This window comes from Penicillium arizonense, assembly GCF_001773325.1.
Source record: "Penicillium arizonense strain CBS 141311 chromosome Unknown PENARI_contig019, whole genome shotgun sequence".
NCBI lineage: Eukaryota > Fungi > Ascomycota > Eurotiomycetes > Eurotiales > Aspergillaceae > Penicillium > Penicillium arizonense.
Window position 1 is genome coordinate 211,993 of NW_019173296.1, and position 15,970 is coordinate 227,962.

A 15,970-nucleotide genomic window follows, 5' to 3' on the forward strand; every position below is an offset into this window, starting at 1 on the left:
AACTGAATCGGGGTGGTAAACAGCCGTAAGAGAAAGTGGCGCAGCATCTAGAACTGGCGCTGCAAACCATCCTGCTCAACACGCTTGGCATCAGAGTCAACACGAGGATCGAGCTTGTTCGCAATCTTGGAATCGTGACCAGTAGTACCAGTAGAACCAAGACCACCAGTGGTGGTAGTGGTAGGGTTGGTGTAAGAACTACCAGCAGGCGCACCCTGAGCATGAGAACCAAGACCAGAGCCAGTTATGCCAGAGCCAGTACCAGTTCCTGTGGCAGTAGTATCGCCGTGAATTTGAGGATCGAAACCAGCCGAGCCGAGGCCGTGAGTGCCTTGGGTGGTGCTTCCAATGCCAGTGCCGGTGCCGGTGGTGTGGGAGTGGTGCTGGGCACGGTTGTCGAGGTCAGAGTCGACGCGGGGGTCGACCTTGTTGGCGATCTTCGAGTCGTGGGGGCCAGCGTTGGTGCTGCCGTGGGTGCCGGTGAGGCCAGTGGTGCCGTGAGTAGTGCCAGTGCCGTGAGTACCAGTCAAGCCAGAGGTACCGGTAGTACCAGTAGTGCCGAAGGTATCATGCTTAGCACGGTTGTCACGGTCAGAGTCGACGCGGGGATCGACCTTGTTGGCGATCTTCGAGTCGTGAGGGCCAGCATTGGTGCTGCCAGTGTGGGCGGTGCCAGTGGCGGCGTGGGTACCAGCCAGGCCAGCGGTACCAGTAGTTCCGGTAGTTCCAGTGGTGCCGTGGGTGCCAGTCAGGCCAGAGGTACCGTGAGAAGCACCAGTGGTGCCAAAGGTATCGTGCTTAGCACGGTTATCACGGTCAGAGTCGACGCGGGGGTCAACCTTGTTGGCGATCTTCGAGTCGTGGGGACCAGCGTTGGTGCTGCCTTGGGTGCCAGTCAGGCCAGAGGTGCCATGAGTGGTGCCAGTACCGTGAGTACCAGTCAAGCCAGAGGTACCGGTAGTACCAGTGGTGGTGCCAAAGGTGTCATGCTTAGCACGGTTGTCACGGTCAGAGTCGACGCGAGGGTCGGCCTTGTTGGCGATCTTGGAGCCGTGGGGGCCAGCGTTGGTGCTGCCGTGGTTGCCGTGGGTACCAGTACCAGTCAGGCCAGTGGTACCGGTAGTGCCATGAGTACCGTGAGTAGCAGTAGTGCCAGTGGTTCCAGTGGAAGTGGCATTGGCACGATTGGCAGCATCAGCATCAACACGGGGGTCTAGCTTGTTGGCAATACTGGAGTTGTGGCCAGTAGTGCTAGTGCCAGTGGTTCCTGTGGTAGCACCAGTGGTAGCACCGGTAGTGCCAGTAGTGCCAGTAGCACCAGTGTGGTGGGCACCAGTGTGGGCAGCGCGGTTGTCTATAGCAGAATATCAGTCAGTATCAATGTTGCTGGCGGGTGAGGGGAGGGTGCATACCGCGGTCACTGTCAACACGGGGATCAAGCTTGTTGGCCAAGTTAGACGAGTGAGGGCCATGGTTGGAGGACTGGGTCGACTCCTTAGACTCCTTGTTCTTGCCAGTCAAGGCCTCTTCAGCCTTGCGAACGAAATCCATAATAAAGGTAGATAATATCAAAGTTGTGAAAGATGGTTGATGAAGTGGAGGGTGATGAGGGAAGAAGTCGGGGGAGAAGTGAGGGTATTTATGTGATACTCAAACAAATGAGTGACGTTTGCTGCCTGCTGTGTATCAAGCAATGTCAATGAGATCAAACGCCTTTAGCTCTATTATTGGCACAGGTCCATAGGTAATTCCAGCCACTTGCTCAGGGTTCTGTCACAGATACTAAAAGGGGAAATGATGAGCAAACAGGTCGACATCCATGTTGATGTTGACATCCAATTCAGGTTCAGGTTCATTCAAGTTCAGGTTCAGTGGCGCTGTGTACAGGGATGGCGTCATGTTTCAAGTAGGCCCTGTTTCGCCAAGTACCTGGGGAATATTCCAACTTGTTCTCTCTCATCTTGTCACTTTTGGCCAACCGGAGTGCAATATAAGACATGAGATCATCGGTCGTATAGATCTACATGTCCAGACCCCAACTTGCGTGCCTGCACGTAATGATCGACGTATAAGGCTGGATTAGCCACCTGTAGCTGATTCTACCTTCAAACAGTTTGTCAAAGACAAGAATTTGTATCTGGACTCCTTTGGACAAGATGCAACCCATGCAATCCACGCAATCCACGCAATGCAGTGAGATGTGAGGTGATGGGAGGTGTTGTTGATTTTGGGTTACGTCATTGCGATCTATACAAAGTTCATCACGTGATATAGCACATGCATCCTGCTTTGCTCGCTGAACTCTGACCTTTTGACTTTGACCCTTGACCCTTGGCCCTTGAGCCAGATTGATATCTGATGCCGATATTGTATACAAAAACTGCCACACGTTGGCGTGGACGTGCCACGTGACCATGGCATCTGCCGGCTTGGCGTTCCGCCCATACACAGTACAGGAATTGGATCCCGAGATTTTACGCCACAATTTGTGCGACCAACTGGAGGACTCTGCAGTGCGCGTGTGCGCTAGTAACACAGAGCTATCCCTGATTCAATGAGTGGCGCTTCCTCTGGCGATCAAAAATCGACTTCCACACCTCTAAATGGTGTCGAGGGCAAGGTTGCTATCCCTCGGCTACCAAATGAGCCCCTTGGAATCCATCCTTTCCGGACAATTTCCGCTTGTTCGGCCTGCCGAGAGAAAAAGGCGAAATGTGACGGTCAACGCCCTAGATGCTTGAACTGTATCCACCTAGACAGGGTCTGTACCTATACGGTATCAAAGAGGGACAACCAGAAGCTTCAGCTTCAATCTCTGCAACGCAAAGTCGAGGTCTACGAAGCATTGCTCGGTGAGATTCTCGCTCAGGCCACCATCAATGAGAGGATCTCTGTCAACAATATCATCAAGGTTCGAGATCAACTCGTACTGTATGAACTAGTGACTGAACAGATAGAAACACTTCACGGCATCTCCGGAGATATTCTCGGATATCCTAGCTTCAGAGTCATTGACGAAGCACTATGTCCAAGTGCCCAACTCGAAGATCTCGCTGGGCCAGATGTATCAGTCGATGTCCGACAATGCAAAGTTGAAACGGCCAATCACCAAGGATCCTCCAGTCCGAGTGAATTCCATTAAGTTTTGGACTTCAATTGTCGAAAATGACACCGCCAGCCACCTGTTGTCTTTCTATTTCACGTGGGAGAACCCAACCTGGAATCTGATCGATCTGGACATGTTTCTCCAAGATCTGGAGACCCACTACCCGGGAAGATATTGTTCTCGCTTGTTGGTCCATATTCTGCTATTCTTCGGCTGTGTATGCCTATTCTTATACTTGATTGACGATCTCTTCTAACAATCCGTAGAGCTTTTCATACAGACTCAACCGGATTACTGATCGACGAGAGGAGAAAGGCCTGGGCCAGAAGCTTTACGACCAAATACAGCTGCTCTGGGAAAATGACAAGGGGACCCCGGATCTTCCTACAATCCAATCTGGGATTCTACTCGGATTGCTCTCCTGTACCTTCGGAGTCGATAGACTGGGCACTCAGTTTATCATGAATGGAGCAAAGTTTTATCTCCAATCAGGATATGATACGGTTGAACACTATAATGAGCATAGCGAGGAAGAAAATCAACTTTCCTCCGCCGAACTGTCCCAGGAGATGGTCTCGTGGGCGGTTTTCGATATCCAAGCGTGGGAACTCCCTTTATCCTTTATGGAAATCACTAACCTAGGAATAGACTCGCCTCGCAGGTCTACAGAAAGGTGTCTCATTGGCCGGTACCTCCGCCACAACGCTGCTCGGCCCAACAGGCAGCCAGACTTGATGAGGATATAGAATGGAAGCCCTATCCTTTCGACTTGCCGGTTTCTCGTCCACACTACTATACAACCTTACGATATAGAAGTGCCCTGGCAGCCATCGTGAATGAGGTTGCGGCATTTTCACTCAGAGTTACCGAAACTATGACCAAGGACGACCAGGAATATTGCTACATACTATATAAAAGGATGGTCACCTGGAAAGCAAGCCTGCCTCCAGCTGTCTTGCCTGAAAGTAATACCACTCCGCATATCCTCTGCTTACAGTGAGTATCTTCCTCCAATTTCAAACTTGATACTGACCCATCAGCTTTTACTACCAAGCAACTCTAATATCCCTGAGTACCCTGTTCACCACAAAAGCAAGCCCAATCACAGACACCGGCGAACATAACAAAATCGACTTCGACCACGTCAAATTCGAAGCCATGGAAACAATCGGCTCCCTTATTCTAATCTTCAAACACCGCCACGGCTGGAAATCCATCCCAATCGTAATGTTACACTACTTCTGTCTAGCCGGCGTACATGCGACCTCCCAACTAGACGGGCACAACCCCAAATGGGCCCTCGTCCTAGAAAGCTGCGTCGTCGGTCTATGGCACATGAGTCTCGGCTGGGGTCGATTATGCAAAGCCTTCCTCCGAACCATTGAATTGGTCCTGAAATCCAATGATCCGGATCCATCCCTTGTTCCTATCAAGGTGACATCTATTTTCAAGCATTTGAATAGCGATATGTGGTCCGCGACCGATGTGGCTTCTCTTTCGGCGGATTATGTTGTACAACGGGTTTCTAGCAAGGCCAATGTCCCGACTGCTGGGAGTGTTAGCCATCAGACCTTGGAGGATTTGATACGGGCTATGGAGAATCTATAATTGAGTCTATCTACACCTTTTATGCTGATCTCTCATAGTCTTCAATCGATACAACCAACTTGCAAGGACCTATAGACAATCTACATGTAACTGTACAACCCGAACAAGGCATTGCCCCGAGTGAGTGGGGGCATAAACCGCGCCGATCCGCCAAGACGTCGGGTGTCGTGATAGACATAATTTTCCCCTTGCATGCCTCCTACAGGAACAGAGGGAGTTGTCACTGTCATTTCCATGGACTAACCCTTGCATCCAATCCTTTCACTCTTTTCACTCCTTCGTGTAGAAAGGGACAAACAAACCCGCGGGATTCCGCCTCGGAGAGTAAATTCTCTTCTCACCACACGATGTGGATTCTTTCATTTTGGCTTTTCCCCGTGGTGTCAGGATGCATGTGGCTAGGTGAGACTTGAGTCTTGATATGTCTTATTCTTATTTATACTGACAATTTAGCTATGCTGGTGGCTATGCTTACCAGCTGGGCGGCGGACGGCAAGCCACATTATACCACCATGAGCGATAAACTCTCGATTCCGTGAGTCCAATTGCATATTATTTCCGAATATAAGAACTGATTGGGTCAGATATATATCCCACATCGGTGCCGAAAGACTCAAGCCGCTGTTCGTCGCCGGATGCGTAGTCACCGGCGTATTCCTGACCCTGTCGCTACTATCTGAGCGATGGCTTCGACACGCCGGCCAACTAGCACGGAATAGAGATCTTTTCGACAAGTCGTGTGCCATTGGGTCGATTTTCTTTGCGCTCACGGGAGCATTGGGCGTCATCCTCTTATCCATCTTCGACACGAAGCACCACCAACACCTCCATTATGGATTTCTGGCCATGTTCATGTATGATCATTCCACGCGTACACCAAAAGCCAAAAGATCAAGAAAAGCTAACCAATTCACAGTGCAAGCTACGTAGTCTGCGCTATTCTAGTCTGTCTGGAATACATCCACCTGGGTCGATGGTACCACCCCCAAGCCCGAATCTTGCTAGTCAGTTTCTATCTCAAGTCTCTATTCATCGTCTGCGAGCTTGGCGTCGCAATCGGATTTGGGGTGTGCGCGAAATCCAGCTCGAAAGAGAAGAAGAATGCAGGTGCTGTTCTGGAATGGGGTATGTTATGTTTACGCCTTGAGACGATATCAAACGCTAACGTCGACAGTTGCTGCGCTCATCTTCGCCTTCTTTGTGTTCTCTATTGTTCCTGACCTGTTGCCGTCTGTTCGGACGAAGAAGCGCGTTCCTCAGGGGGAGAAGTATATGAAGCCGGAAACTGTAATGAGGCCAAGGGGTCCGATTGATTTTTGAGCTGGGATCGCTCTCCAAGGAATGCTCCGGGTCTCTCTTTGTTATTTTATAGACTCTGGCATTTAGTTCATTTTATATATTTAATTTAATTCTAAATATTTAACCGACGTACTGGTCAACGCCCTTTTTCTTGGCGTCGGTATCCAATTTGGCGCAAGAAAACACGTGCAATCCTTGAGGCAGCAGATTGGCGCTTTGTATGAGATTGTACACTACGCGATATCCACGCGTCGAAGCTGACGGATGAATTGAATATCCAATCGCGCTAAACTCTTCAGAGACAACAACTTGTCTGTCTCGGGCTCTCGCAAGCATAATGTCTTCGCAAGTATGGCTTTACCGGGAAAAGCGTGGCCACTGAGGCTAGCTATACCGAATCCCTTCGAATGCTGACAACCAACTCCGCGAGCGTGATTGAACTGAATCCCGTGTTTGTAGACGTGGCCATTCCAGCAAAAGGAGAAATTGTCTTTACAAGCAGCCTCTTGGGTCTTATGCCCTAGCCAACCCATCCGATTTACTGTGCAACAAAGGCTGCTCTGGATCTCTATGTACGGGAACTCAGGGTTGAGCTGCGCCCATCCGATGTGAATGTTATGCTTGTGCACACAGGAGGCGTTGAAACTGGAATGTCCCAGTTGACCCTTGGTCTCAGGAAGGTGCGCAAATGTAGCAATGTATATGTTGAGGATCCAGCAATTCATCTTGTCTGTATAAGGCTCCAGGTACAGATGTCTCGTCCCAAAATCAACAACACATGGCATAGCCTAGAGACTGGCTATATGGGTCCAAATGAATTCTCAAAGCAGGTCTTGGGAATATTACTTCTAATGGTTTCTTTGGACCATCCACAGACATATGGGCTGGCAAAAGTGCCTTTTTGGTTCGAGGTTCAGAATTGTGCAATCTCAATTGGGCTTATGATAGTGTCTTTGCGCGAATGTTTGGTTTTAATCAGAGAGCATCTGTTCTTTGATCGACTTTTCTTATCATGCTAATTCCATCATTTGGGCCTGCTCATTGTTGGTTGGTGCACTGTGGGAATGACAGGAGCTATTTGTACAGAACGGAATAGCACTGTAACAATTCGAGTATGAGTCAAAGGGGTAGACTAATACAACAGACGAACAAATCATACTCAGTCCCAGTTTCCAAAATAATAGGGCGTTGGTCGTCCTTTGGATCACCACATGTGGTGATATCATACATTTCGGACCCTGACATAAAAGCCCAACACCACCCCCGAAAACACAACTTGGGGGATAATTATTGATCTTCTTAATTCCAGGCACATCTTCACAATGATAGGCTTCTACGAACATCCCTGTGGCACGGTCTCAACCATCGCCCATATAATCCAATGTGTCAGTTCGATCATCGTTCTCGGAATCACAGCCTGGGCAGTCCAGGAGACCAAGACGTTGGCTGTGATTTTTCCCTTGGTTATTGTAAGTTCTGTGAAGATTAATCTTTTGTCAATTAATCTACTTACTTTATATAGTCTGTATTAACCCCTGTCCTCTGCGCCATAACGCTGAGCACAAGCTGCATTGCCAATCGTCGTAGATGGCATGTCCTTCCCTTACTCATGTCCGACGCGGTAATCTCATACCTGTGAGTAAAGATAGACACATGGAACTATGACCCAGTGCTAATATCTGCCGATCAGCTGGCTCACATCATTCATCTTCCTCGCCCTGAATTTCAACCACATTAGTTGCAGCGTGAATCGCTGGAACGGGGAGGTAGTCTGTAGTCGGAAGTATGCTGCTGAGGCATTCAGTTTCATTGCATTGTGAGTATTCTGGATATAAGGGAACATTTACTGTGCTAATGAGTGACAGCTTTATGTCGATGGGGGCTGCTTTGTTTGAGGTGTTGTATCTCTACTTCCGGAAGGAAGATACTTCGCAACCTATGGAGCAGAGAGCTCCGGAGGAGAGGCTCCAGGAGAATCTGCAAACTGCCGGTGTGGTTCATTGAACTAGGAACTCAGTTACAGCGGGTACGGCAAGTTATTCAATATGATAATATGATATTTAGTGGAAATCTATCACGTTCAATTATACATGACTGGCGATGCCGTTGATATAATATAATACAATATAGTACAAACATCGATTCAGCCCGATCTATCAGATCAAGCCCACTCACCCGTCCTTTCAAACGGCTTGACGAATTTCACCGCTTCCAGAGTAACCTGAAGAGTAGCCATATCGACAGAAATAATCTTGGCCTCGACCAGCGAATAGACATCAAGCTTATCACTATCCGGGAAAGATGGCGGAACAGTGACTGTACAATCTATCCCGAGATTAGTGACTGAAGCCGCATAACCAGGGGCCTCATGTCGAGGCCTGTTACGCGGTAGGCGGATCAAACAGGGGAATGTTTCTGGCAGGTCACATTCAGCGAAATAGAATGCGCGGAAGAGGAACATGCAGACCCAGTGCTGGGCTGAGAAGTCCTCGACATCGTGGAGACGGGCTAGGACTGGGGCGCGGTACTCGAGTTGAGCGTCTAGGTCGGCTTTGGAGAAAGGGAGGATGGAAGTGGAGGTCGAGGTCGAGATAGAAGGGGTGATTTCGTCGGATTCGTCGGATTCTGCTTCGATATTTGCAGGTTCTGACTCAATTTCTCGAATGGCAGGCTTGGTTGCTTCGGGACTGTCAACAAGGGCATCAAACTGACGGCCGTGTTCGTGCTCGAAACGTAGAGCTGCCTCAATTTGATAGTGCGCAATGATATCGTTGTAGCGGCGCAGCGGACTGGTGCTCTTGACGTAGGAGTCCAAACCCATCGTATGGTGAGGAATAGGAGTAGATTTCGCATAACTCAACGGCGGACTGAGAGCGTAGAAGTTCTTGCCGCCAAATTCGGACACGTTTTCGTTGGTGACACGCTGGTACTCCGGGTCATACCATGTGCCATCGAAGATAGCGGGAATGTTGCGGGAGGCGAGGAATCGGCCAGTGACATTTCCGGCCATGTTCATTATCAGGGAGATCAGATTGTCTTTAGAGGCGTCGCGGACCTCATATGGGTCAAAGTCGTGTAGACCGAGACTGATGATCGGGTCTCCGAGATAGTAACGTCCCACGGTGGCTTGAATCTCGTATGGCTTCATTGGCCCTCCCGTCTGGACTGATACAGAAGTTGAGGCATGCAATGGTGCAAGCTCAATGGCACCGTTTTTGATTCTTTGTTGGCGGAATGCGAGCATTAGTTGGCGCAATGTGTTGAACCTTTCCTCGTCTTCGGGAAGCAAAGTCTCGTGAACATTCTTGTTTTTGGGTAACTGCGGTTCGATAAACTCGCCGCCTACCGTGCGAGTCACCTTGGATTGCTTTGAGGTTTTGTTGAAGTATTTGCGGAGCGTGCCATGCGTGATCGTGATGACATTGTGGATCCTCCCGTTTTTGATCTCAGTGTCTAGAATCTCTCCTTGTAGGTTCATCTTAGCACTGATTGTAAGTACAGGCCGACCAGGTGCTAAGCTGAAGTGGCCCTGAGTGAGAGTATTCGGAAGCATGGGGTAACTGCGTTCCGGGATGTAGACAGTGGTAATTCGCGAGGCTGCATTCCGCATGATAGGATCATCGTGCTTCAAAAAGGCAGTTGGGTTGGCAACATGAATGCGCACCCAGAATGTATCATCGGAGCCTGGGATCTTTTCCAAGGACACACCGTCGTCGATCTCTTCTGCTGTTGCATCGTCCACACAGTAGACAGGGAGATCTCCCCAATCCTTTCTCAGATCTCGCATAGAATCCTGCAGCTGATCAGATGTCATGTTGGCGCAAGCCTCTTCTATCTCCTCGTGCTCCAACTCCTTCAATACCGATCCACCGTGTCCAGGAAGCATCAAATGTTGGTCAAGGGGGTAGAGATTTTCCCACGGCGCAATCACACCCAGTTCCTGCAAGAAAAGCCGGGTTGAGGCCTCACTAAGACCAAGGGTATTGTACATTCCTGTCGCTCGCATGATGTGTGTGGCTGTTGATCTCAATGTGCCGGACGGCATAACAGTGGCAGGCACCGCGTATAGTTGCAGAAATTCAAGAATCTTCTGATCATTTGCATTGAAAGTCTCGGTAGGCATTTCCCGATAGACCAAAGGCTTTCCATCTTGACCAGGCTGGAACTTCTGGGCAGATGGCCCCACGCTGGACATAATTGTCGGAGAACGGACCTTTCTGCTGAGGCGGATCAACCGCTGCGCTTTGGAAATAAACTGCTGCATCGGGTGTTCCCTGGACCCGGGCACGTCTTTACCCATGACTGAGCGAACCAAATGATCCTGGTGTTCATGGGTCCAGTCAACAACCTGCTTGACCATTTTTGCAACTGTTTTTGGCTGCACAAGATAGTTTTGGCTGAAGACTGAGACATTGTCTCTTTCAATAAGGAAGGGATGGCGCCGGACGGCTTGATGAACAGCAAAAAGATTCACACTGTTCAGTTCCGACTCCTCAATGCCAAGAGCAGTCATTGTCAACTGATCAAGGGTCAAGCAGGTAACGTCGGAATCATCTGCTACCAATTCATGCAGATTGTCCAAAGCTTGAGAGTGTTGCCGATAGAACTCCACAATATGTGTTTTGAAATTGCTCATCATTACCAAGAGAGGAGCACCCACTGGCCTGGGGAGACCTCCCTCGGGGGCCACCTGGATATCTGCTTGTGGAATGGCTTCGGTATCTGGGAACCATTCCTTCAAGGGCTCCAGGAGTTCAGGTGGGGCAAATCCTTTGATAACATAGTCCAGCTCTATAGTAGAGCAAATGCGCCAATTCCCGTTGGTGATGTAGAACTGCTTCTGTTTGTGGACAGACCGCACGTAAATGCCGTAACTAAACGATCCATAGGAATCCAAACGCGCAATGAGATCACCTGGCTCCAGATGCTCGCTGCCAAACATATCATTATCCGCGTTCTCGTTCCTTCTCTCTCTAATGCCCCAAACATCCAGCGCCTCTCGGTTGTTGGGCATCGAGCCGACGGTTGGAGTTGGCAACTCCCCTTGTCGATTGGAGGTGGATTGTCGCACCGGATCCATGTCCAGGGGATTTAGAACCTGCCATTTGCTCAAGTATTCGCGGATATCTCCAAATTCTTCGAATACGAGCTTGGGGGGTATCTTGTCTTCGAAGGCCACTTGCCACTCTTCCGTCTCTGCGGGTGTCTGTATTAGGAGAAGACTTAGTTCAATATCACACATCAGAGACTGAGATGACCTACCGGACTCTCTGTTTCAACGGCCTCGGTCGATTTCAGCGAGTTCGTGGTGGACAAACAGCGCATGAGTGGGAGACGGCCAGGCGCGGTGAGGGGCCATCCTGCGCGCTGTCGCCATGTGGACCGCAATCCGACTCTTCGGGCAATTGCTAGTTTCTGCAAAGCCCCTATCTTCGTCAGTGCCATGGCCAGAGCTATCGCATTGTCCAGATGAAGGTTCCTGTCGCTGGAAAACTGGTTATTCTGCCCGCAGTTCACATACCGCCCTAGGCGGTATGTTCAATAATCTAATCAATCACATTGCAGTGAAGTATATGCTCATGTTGAAGATCAATTCTTGTCGAAAGGAGTGTGTTTGCATGCCATTGAATTAAATAATACGACAGAGTAATCCTTTACTTCTCTCTCCCCGAGTCAGAGCAGAGGCTGTATCTCTTTCATAGAGACTAGCAAAGCCTCCTGACCGATCAACCAAGCCTACGGTTTTGAGTTGACCTGTTGACAACGAGAGAAATGCTTTCGATAACAGTGAGAAGCCTAGTTTGGAATTAAAACGAGTTCAACGGGGAACATAACACCAGAGCAGCACAATAAAGTGATAGCGGGGAGATGGGCGAAAGGAATCTGGAGTCCCCTATACATAAATTTTGACTACAAAAAATCGAACTAGCCTTCATATGAGGGTGTATCAAAGCCTGTTAGTTCAGAAACTTGCGCCGTCGTGCGTTTTCCTTACGTTATCACAGCGATGCTCAATGTTTCTATTCTCAGAACATGATCGACACTCTAACATGGGTTCACATCCACAACACAAGACAGAAACTCCACACACATAATACACACCAAATCTTTCCCCAGGCATCTCACTTACCTCGCCAAGAGACAATCGTCCCGGAGCCCCGGGCGCCATGACCCGAGCGAACTCCTTCGGGTCGGCAGTTTGCAGACAGGGGTGTCGTCGCGACTCGTGCGTGACTTGTGCGTTGTCAAGATGTTTGGCCTATCGGACAGAGTCCATTCTCTGTGCAATATGGCCGAGGAAATCCCTGCTATACTTTGTGCTACTGTGTCACTATTTCAACGTTGTACTGATAGCTTGACAAAACCACGCAAGTACAGTAGATCACCCTGAAAATCCAACTCCCCATTTTTTGGAAGACGGGTTCTGCATGCATATCTTTTCTAACCGAAAGGACAGTCGACGATCACTCCGAAGAAACAGCGGAAATTCCGGCGTATTCGCTATCGTTTAAGCTCGCTACCGTATAGTCCGGTTCGGAGAGAAGCGCAACTTCATGTGAGAGCCAAGTTGAAAGAGTATGCTATGTCGATCTACAAGACCTCAAACTTGACAGGTATGAATATCATTTCCTCGTCGCTCTAAGCGAGCTGGGTCTCCCGAGCGTGGCGTCTTAACAACCATTTAGGGGAAATCCCCCGCAAGTTCCTGGATTTGCGTGATTAGTTGCGCCTGTCGATCAATGTCTCACGTCCACTCCACTTGCAAATAGGAGTTTTGGAGCAAAATCAGTTCGCCCTATGCCAGTAGAGCAATATCCGATTTATTATGGGAAACCATTGACTCTAGCTGCCAATCTTGATCCTGGTCAAAGGCAAGGGTGGGAGAAATATAGTGTCGATCACAGGCCCGAGGCCGAGCTTGACGACCATGACAGCGATGTACACGAAAATTGCCCGATCCGTATCTACGAAGGCATGCGATATCCTGCCCAACCCCTGCTCTGCCGTTGGGATTCCCTGGCTATACTTATCCGGCCCTCGATCGGCGCAGAAAGTTCATCTCGGTTATGCAGATGCTTCATCCGAACGCGAACTGACTCGTACAAACTGTACTGGTTATTCAGATCATCCGAGGTTTCTCCTTTTTGCTCCCATGTGCTTGTTCTGCATCTGTGCCGAACCCTACTTTGTACAAAGTCTATCATGAACTCGTCACAAATGATAGCCATTAGGTCGGGGGCCGGAATCTACAGCCGGGCTCCTTATCCAACTAGGATTCGCAGTGGACCCTCGGTTAGATTCTAATGGAGTCCCTGGACTGCTGTTCAGGTGGATTTGTTTGTTCTTCGATGGATGAGATACATTCTCACTGGATCCACTTGATGACTGGAGGAATATCCTCCGAGTTGCGGTGGAAGGTATTCAGGGTGATTATATATACTCATTCCTGATGCTGCAATCGATATTGACCTTGACTGTATCCGCTAGAGCTTCACTAAGGCCCTCTACAATTCTCTCTTTCATATTGTCTTCCATTCTCTTCATATCTTAATATTTCTTCAGTATATTATCCACACTCTTTCAAACATGTTCGGAAGCAATGGATGGCGCACCGCGGCGCTATCTATTGCAGTCCTTGCTCCCCATGCAATGGCAGATATCTGCTCAACACTCAAAGACGGAGGCATCGACATCGAGTACCCGCTCTCAGTTACCTACAACAGTGACCTGACCAAGTATTGGTCCGCAGCATGCGGTGATCTCAAGCCTACATGTATCGCCGCACCATCTAGTGCAGCGGAGATGTCACAAGTCATCAAGAATCTGCACGACGTGGAGACTCTCTTTGCTGTCAAATCTGGTGGTCATATGCCCAATAATGGATTTGCCAGTATCCAGGATGGATTGTTGGTCTCGACGAAGAACTTGGATCAAGTCGACTATAACCATGAAGATCACACTGCTATTATTGGGCCTGGCCTTTCTTGGGAGGAAGCCCAGAAGGCTCTTGATGGAACTGGACGGTGTGTTGTTGGAGGTCGTCTTGGAGGCGTAGGAATTGGCGGATATATGCTTGGAGGTATGTGAAGAGATGTTTCCGACGTCAAGGGATGGCAGTTTAACGCTTTCTAGGTGGAATGAGTTTCCTGAGCACCCAATATGGATGGGCTGCCAACAACGTGAAGGACTACGAAGTCGTCCTGGCTAATGGCACAATTGTTCATGCGAACGAGAAAGAGAACACAGATCTCTTTGCCTCTTTGAAGGGAGGTGGTAACAACTTCGGCGTGGTGACTGCATACACAATGCAGACGCATCCTCAAGATCACAGTGTCTGGGGTGGAAATTTCATTTTCACGTCGGACAAGACTCCTCAGCTTCTGAAGGCTCTGCGCAACTTTGTCGACGAGTACCCCGATGACAAGGCAGCTATCATCTTGACCTCCGAGCATGGCCCTGTCATTGACTTTTGGATCATGTTCGTCTTCTACGACGGCCCCGAGCCCCCTGCTGGTGTCTTTGACGAGTTCACGGATATTGAGCACACCTCTACCGCCAAGACCTGGGACAGCTACTATGATCTGCTAAAGAACAACGACTTTTTCATCCTCCAGTGAGTGATGATACTCTAAAAAGGTTAAATTTATACTGACTAGCAACCAGCGGACAACGCTACACCATCGCTACCGAGACCACTCCTCTCCCCAACAAGACTGTTGGCGCCGATGTGCTCCAAGAGTACTACGACCACTGGTTCAACGTCACCGAATCAGTACTCGAAGTAACCGGTGTTTTGGGCTCAATTGCCTTCCAACCCGTACCCAGAACCTTCTCCCAGAAGGCCAAGGACCGTGGCGGAGTAAGAGTCCAATCCCGATCAAAGAGACAATTATTAACAAATCCCAGGATCTCCTCGACGTTCCTACTGACACCCCATACATATTCATCGAGCTGGACTTCTCTTACGCCCTATCGCTAGACGACGCCAAGATCGACGCAGCCAATATCGACCTCTACCAAGGCATGGACAACCTAGTCCAGAAGAACATCAAAGAAGGCCTCCTCCCCGATGTGTATCGACCACTGTTCATGAACGACGCGTACTACCGCCAGGATTACTGGGGCCGTATTAGTCCCGCCTCCAAGGCGCAAGCCCTGCAGACGAGAAAGCGTTATGACCCCGATGGGTTCTTCCAGAAGCGGACCAGTGGTGGCTGGAGATTGAACTAGTAAATATCCTTGGATACGCTGTCTCGTCTATAATTGTATTTACGAAGCCGTAATTATTTAATAATGGATTTCATCAAGAATGAGGCGCATTGAAAGAAATAGATAGATCGCAGGCGATCCGCCCTGATATATTTGCCAACTGGTGACATTAACCTCATCCCTGTAACGCACCCGAATCGGAAAATAATACCGGGATGCAAGTTGAAGTAGAAAGCGACCAGGATGAAACATGATCTACAATGCATATACCAAGTAGAAATAGGCGCCTGCTTCAGATGAGTAGACGCTCAGCAAACGAGTGGCTGAGAAGCACCGGAAACAAGTTAGGGTTTCCCCCAAGCGCCGGGGTGGACCCTACAATAGCCATTTCTATTTCTGCAAAAGCCAATTGTTAAGAGTCCAGAGCTATGAGCAGCTTTAGCTGTCATTCACGCTGATCGCTAGATCTAGCATACAGCTCAAGCAAAGCGACCAGTCGGGTTGGACATTTCCAGCCGGGGGCGCTTGATCCCCGGACAACCTGTAACGCACAAAGAGAGCGCGGCAGAGCTGGGTCAATAGATGGTCTAGAATTGACTGCTGCTAAATTAATCCCAGTCTAGATTCTGGATTGCAGGATGTTGAGGTCATTGTTCGAGTGCCTTTGTTGCTATATAAGACACGGCCAGACCCAGCCAGGATTTCAATTTGATCATCAGCTTCGCCTTCTTTCAGAATACGCCCTCT

At 49.3% G+C, this 15,970-nt stretch overlaps 7 protein-coding genes across 7 annotated transcripts; 4 read left to right on the forward strand and 3 right to left on the reverse strand.

The window, feature by feature from the left end:
• Nucleotides 1-47: 47 nt before the first annotated feature.
• Nucleotides 48-1,551, reverse strand: PENARI_c019G05296 (uncharacterized protein; the record flags this gene model as incomplete). Its single annotated transcript, XM_022634783.1, has 2 exons — nt 48-1,354; nt 1,413-1,551. The coding sequence occupies 2 exons, from the start codon at nt 1,549-1,551 to the stop codon at nt 48-50; spliced, it is 1,446 nt and encodes a 481-aa protein (XP_022485294.1).
• Nucleotides 1,552-1,715: 164 nt separating this feature from the next.
• Nucleotides 1,716-1,899, reverse strand: PENARI_c019G12245 (uncharacterized protein; the record flags this gene model as incomplete). Its single annotated transcript, XM_022634904.1, has 2 exons — nt 1,716-1,719; nt 1,784-1,899. 2 exons carry the CDS (start codon nt 1,897-1,899, stop codon nt 1,716-1,718), a joined length of 120 nt encoding a protein of 39 aa, XP_022485433.1.
• A 515-nt stretch (nt 1,900-2,414) lies between these two features.
• PENARI_c019G03628 (putative C6 transcription factor) lies at nt 2,415-4,714 on the forward strand (the record flags this gene model as incomplete). Its single annotated transcript, XM_022634752.1, has 6 exons — nt 2,415-2,521; nt 2,761-2,911; nt 2,958-3,323; nt 3,373-3,707; nt 3,755-4,102; nt 4,147-4,714. 6 exons carry the CDS (start codon nt 2,415-2,417, stop codon nt 4,712-4,714), a joined length of 1,875 nt encoding a protein of 624 aa, XP_022485293.1.
• Nucleotides 4,715-5,061: 347 nt separating this feature from the next.
• Nucleotides 5,062-6,034, forward strand: PENARI_c019G09689 (Frag1/DRAM/Sfk1 family protein; the record flags this gene model as incomplete). Its single annotated transcript, XM_022634861.1, has 5 exons — nt 5,062-5,116; nt 5,168-5,249; nt 5,299-5,568; nt 5,631-5,839; nt 5,889-6,034. 5 exons carry the CDS (start codon nt 5,062-5,064, stop codon nt 6,032-6,034), a joined length of 762 nt encoding a protein of 253 aa, XP_022485365.1.
• A 1,301-nt stretch (nt 6,035-7,335) lies between these two features.
• PENARI_c019G02713 (MARVEL domain-containing protein) lies at nt 7,336-8,017 on the forward strand (the record flags this gene model as incomplete). Its single annotated transcript, XM_022634733.1, has 4 exons — nt 7,336-7,482; nt 7,536-7,648; nt 7,704-7,829; nt 7,879-8,017. The coding sequence occupies 4 exons, from the start codon at nt 7,336-7,338 to the stop codon at nt 8,015-8,017; spliced, it is 525 nt and encodes a 174-aa protein (XP_022485353.1).
• A 157-nt stretch (nt 8,018-8,174) lies between these two features.
• Nucleotides 8,175-11,458, reverse strand: PENARI_c019G03933 (exoribonuclease II; the record flags this gene model as incomplete). Its single annotated transcript, XM_022634759.1, has 2 exons — nt 8,175-11,219; nt 11,276-11,458. 2 exons carry the CDS (start codon nt 11,456-11,458, stop codon nt 8,175-8,177), a joined length of 3,228 nt encoding a protein of 1,075 aa, XP_022485369.1.
• Nucleotides 11,459-13,600: 2,142 nt separating this feature from the next.
• PENARI_c019G01780 (FAD-binding oxidoreductase) lies at nt 13,601-15,244 on the forward strand (the record flags this gene model as incomplete). The annotated part of the gene is made up of 4 exons (XM_022634718.1): nt 13,601-14,093; nt 14,147-14,627; nt 14,678-14,873; nt 14,921-15,244. 4 exons carry the CDS (start codon nt 13,601-13,603, stop codon nt 15,242-15,244), a joined length of 1,494 nt encoding a protein of 497 aa, XP_022485451.1.
• Nucleotides 15,245-15,970: the final 726 nt, after the last annotated feature.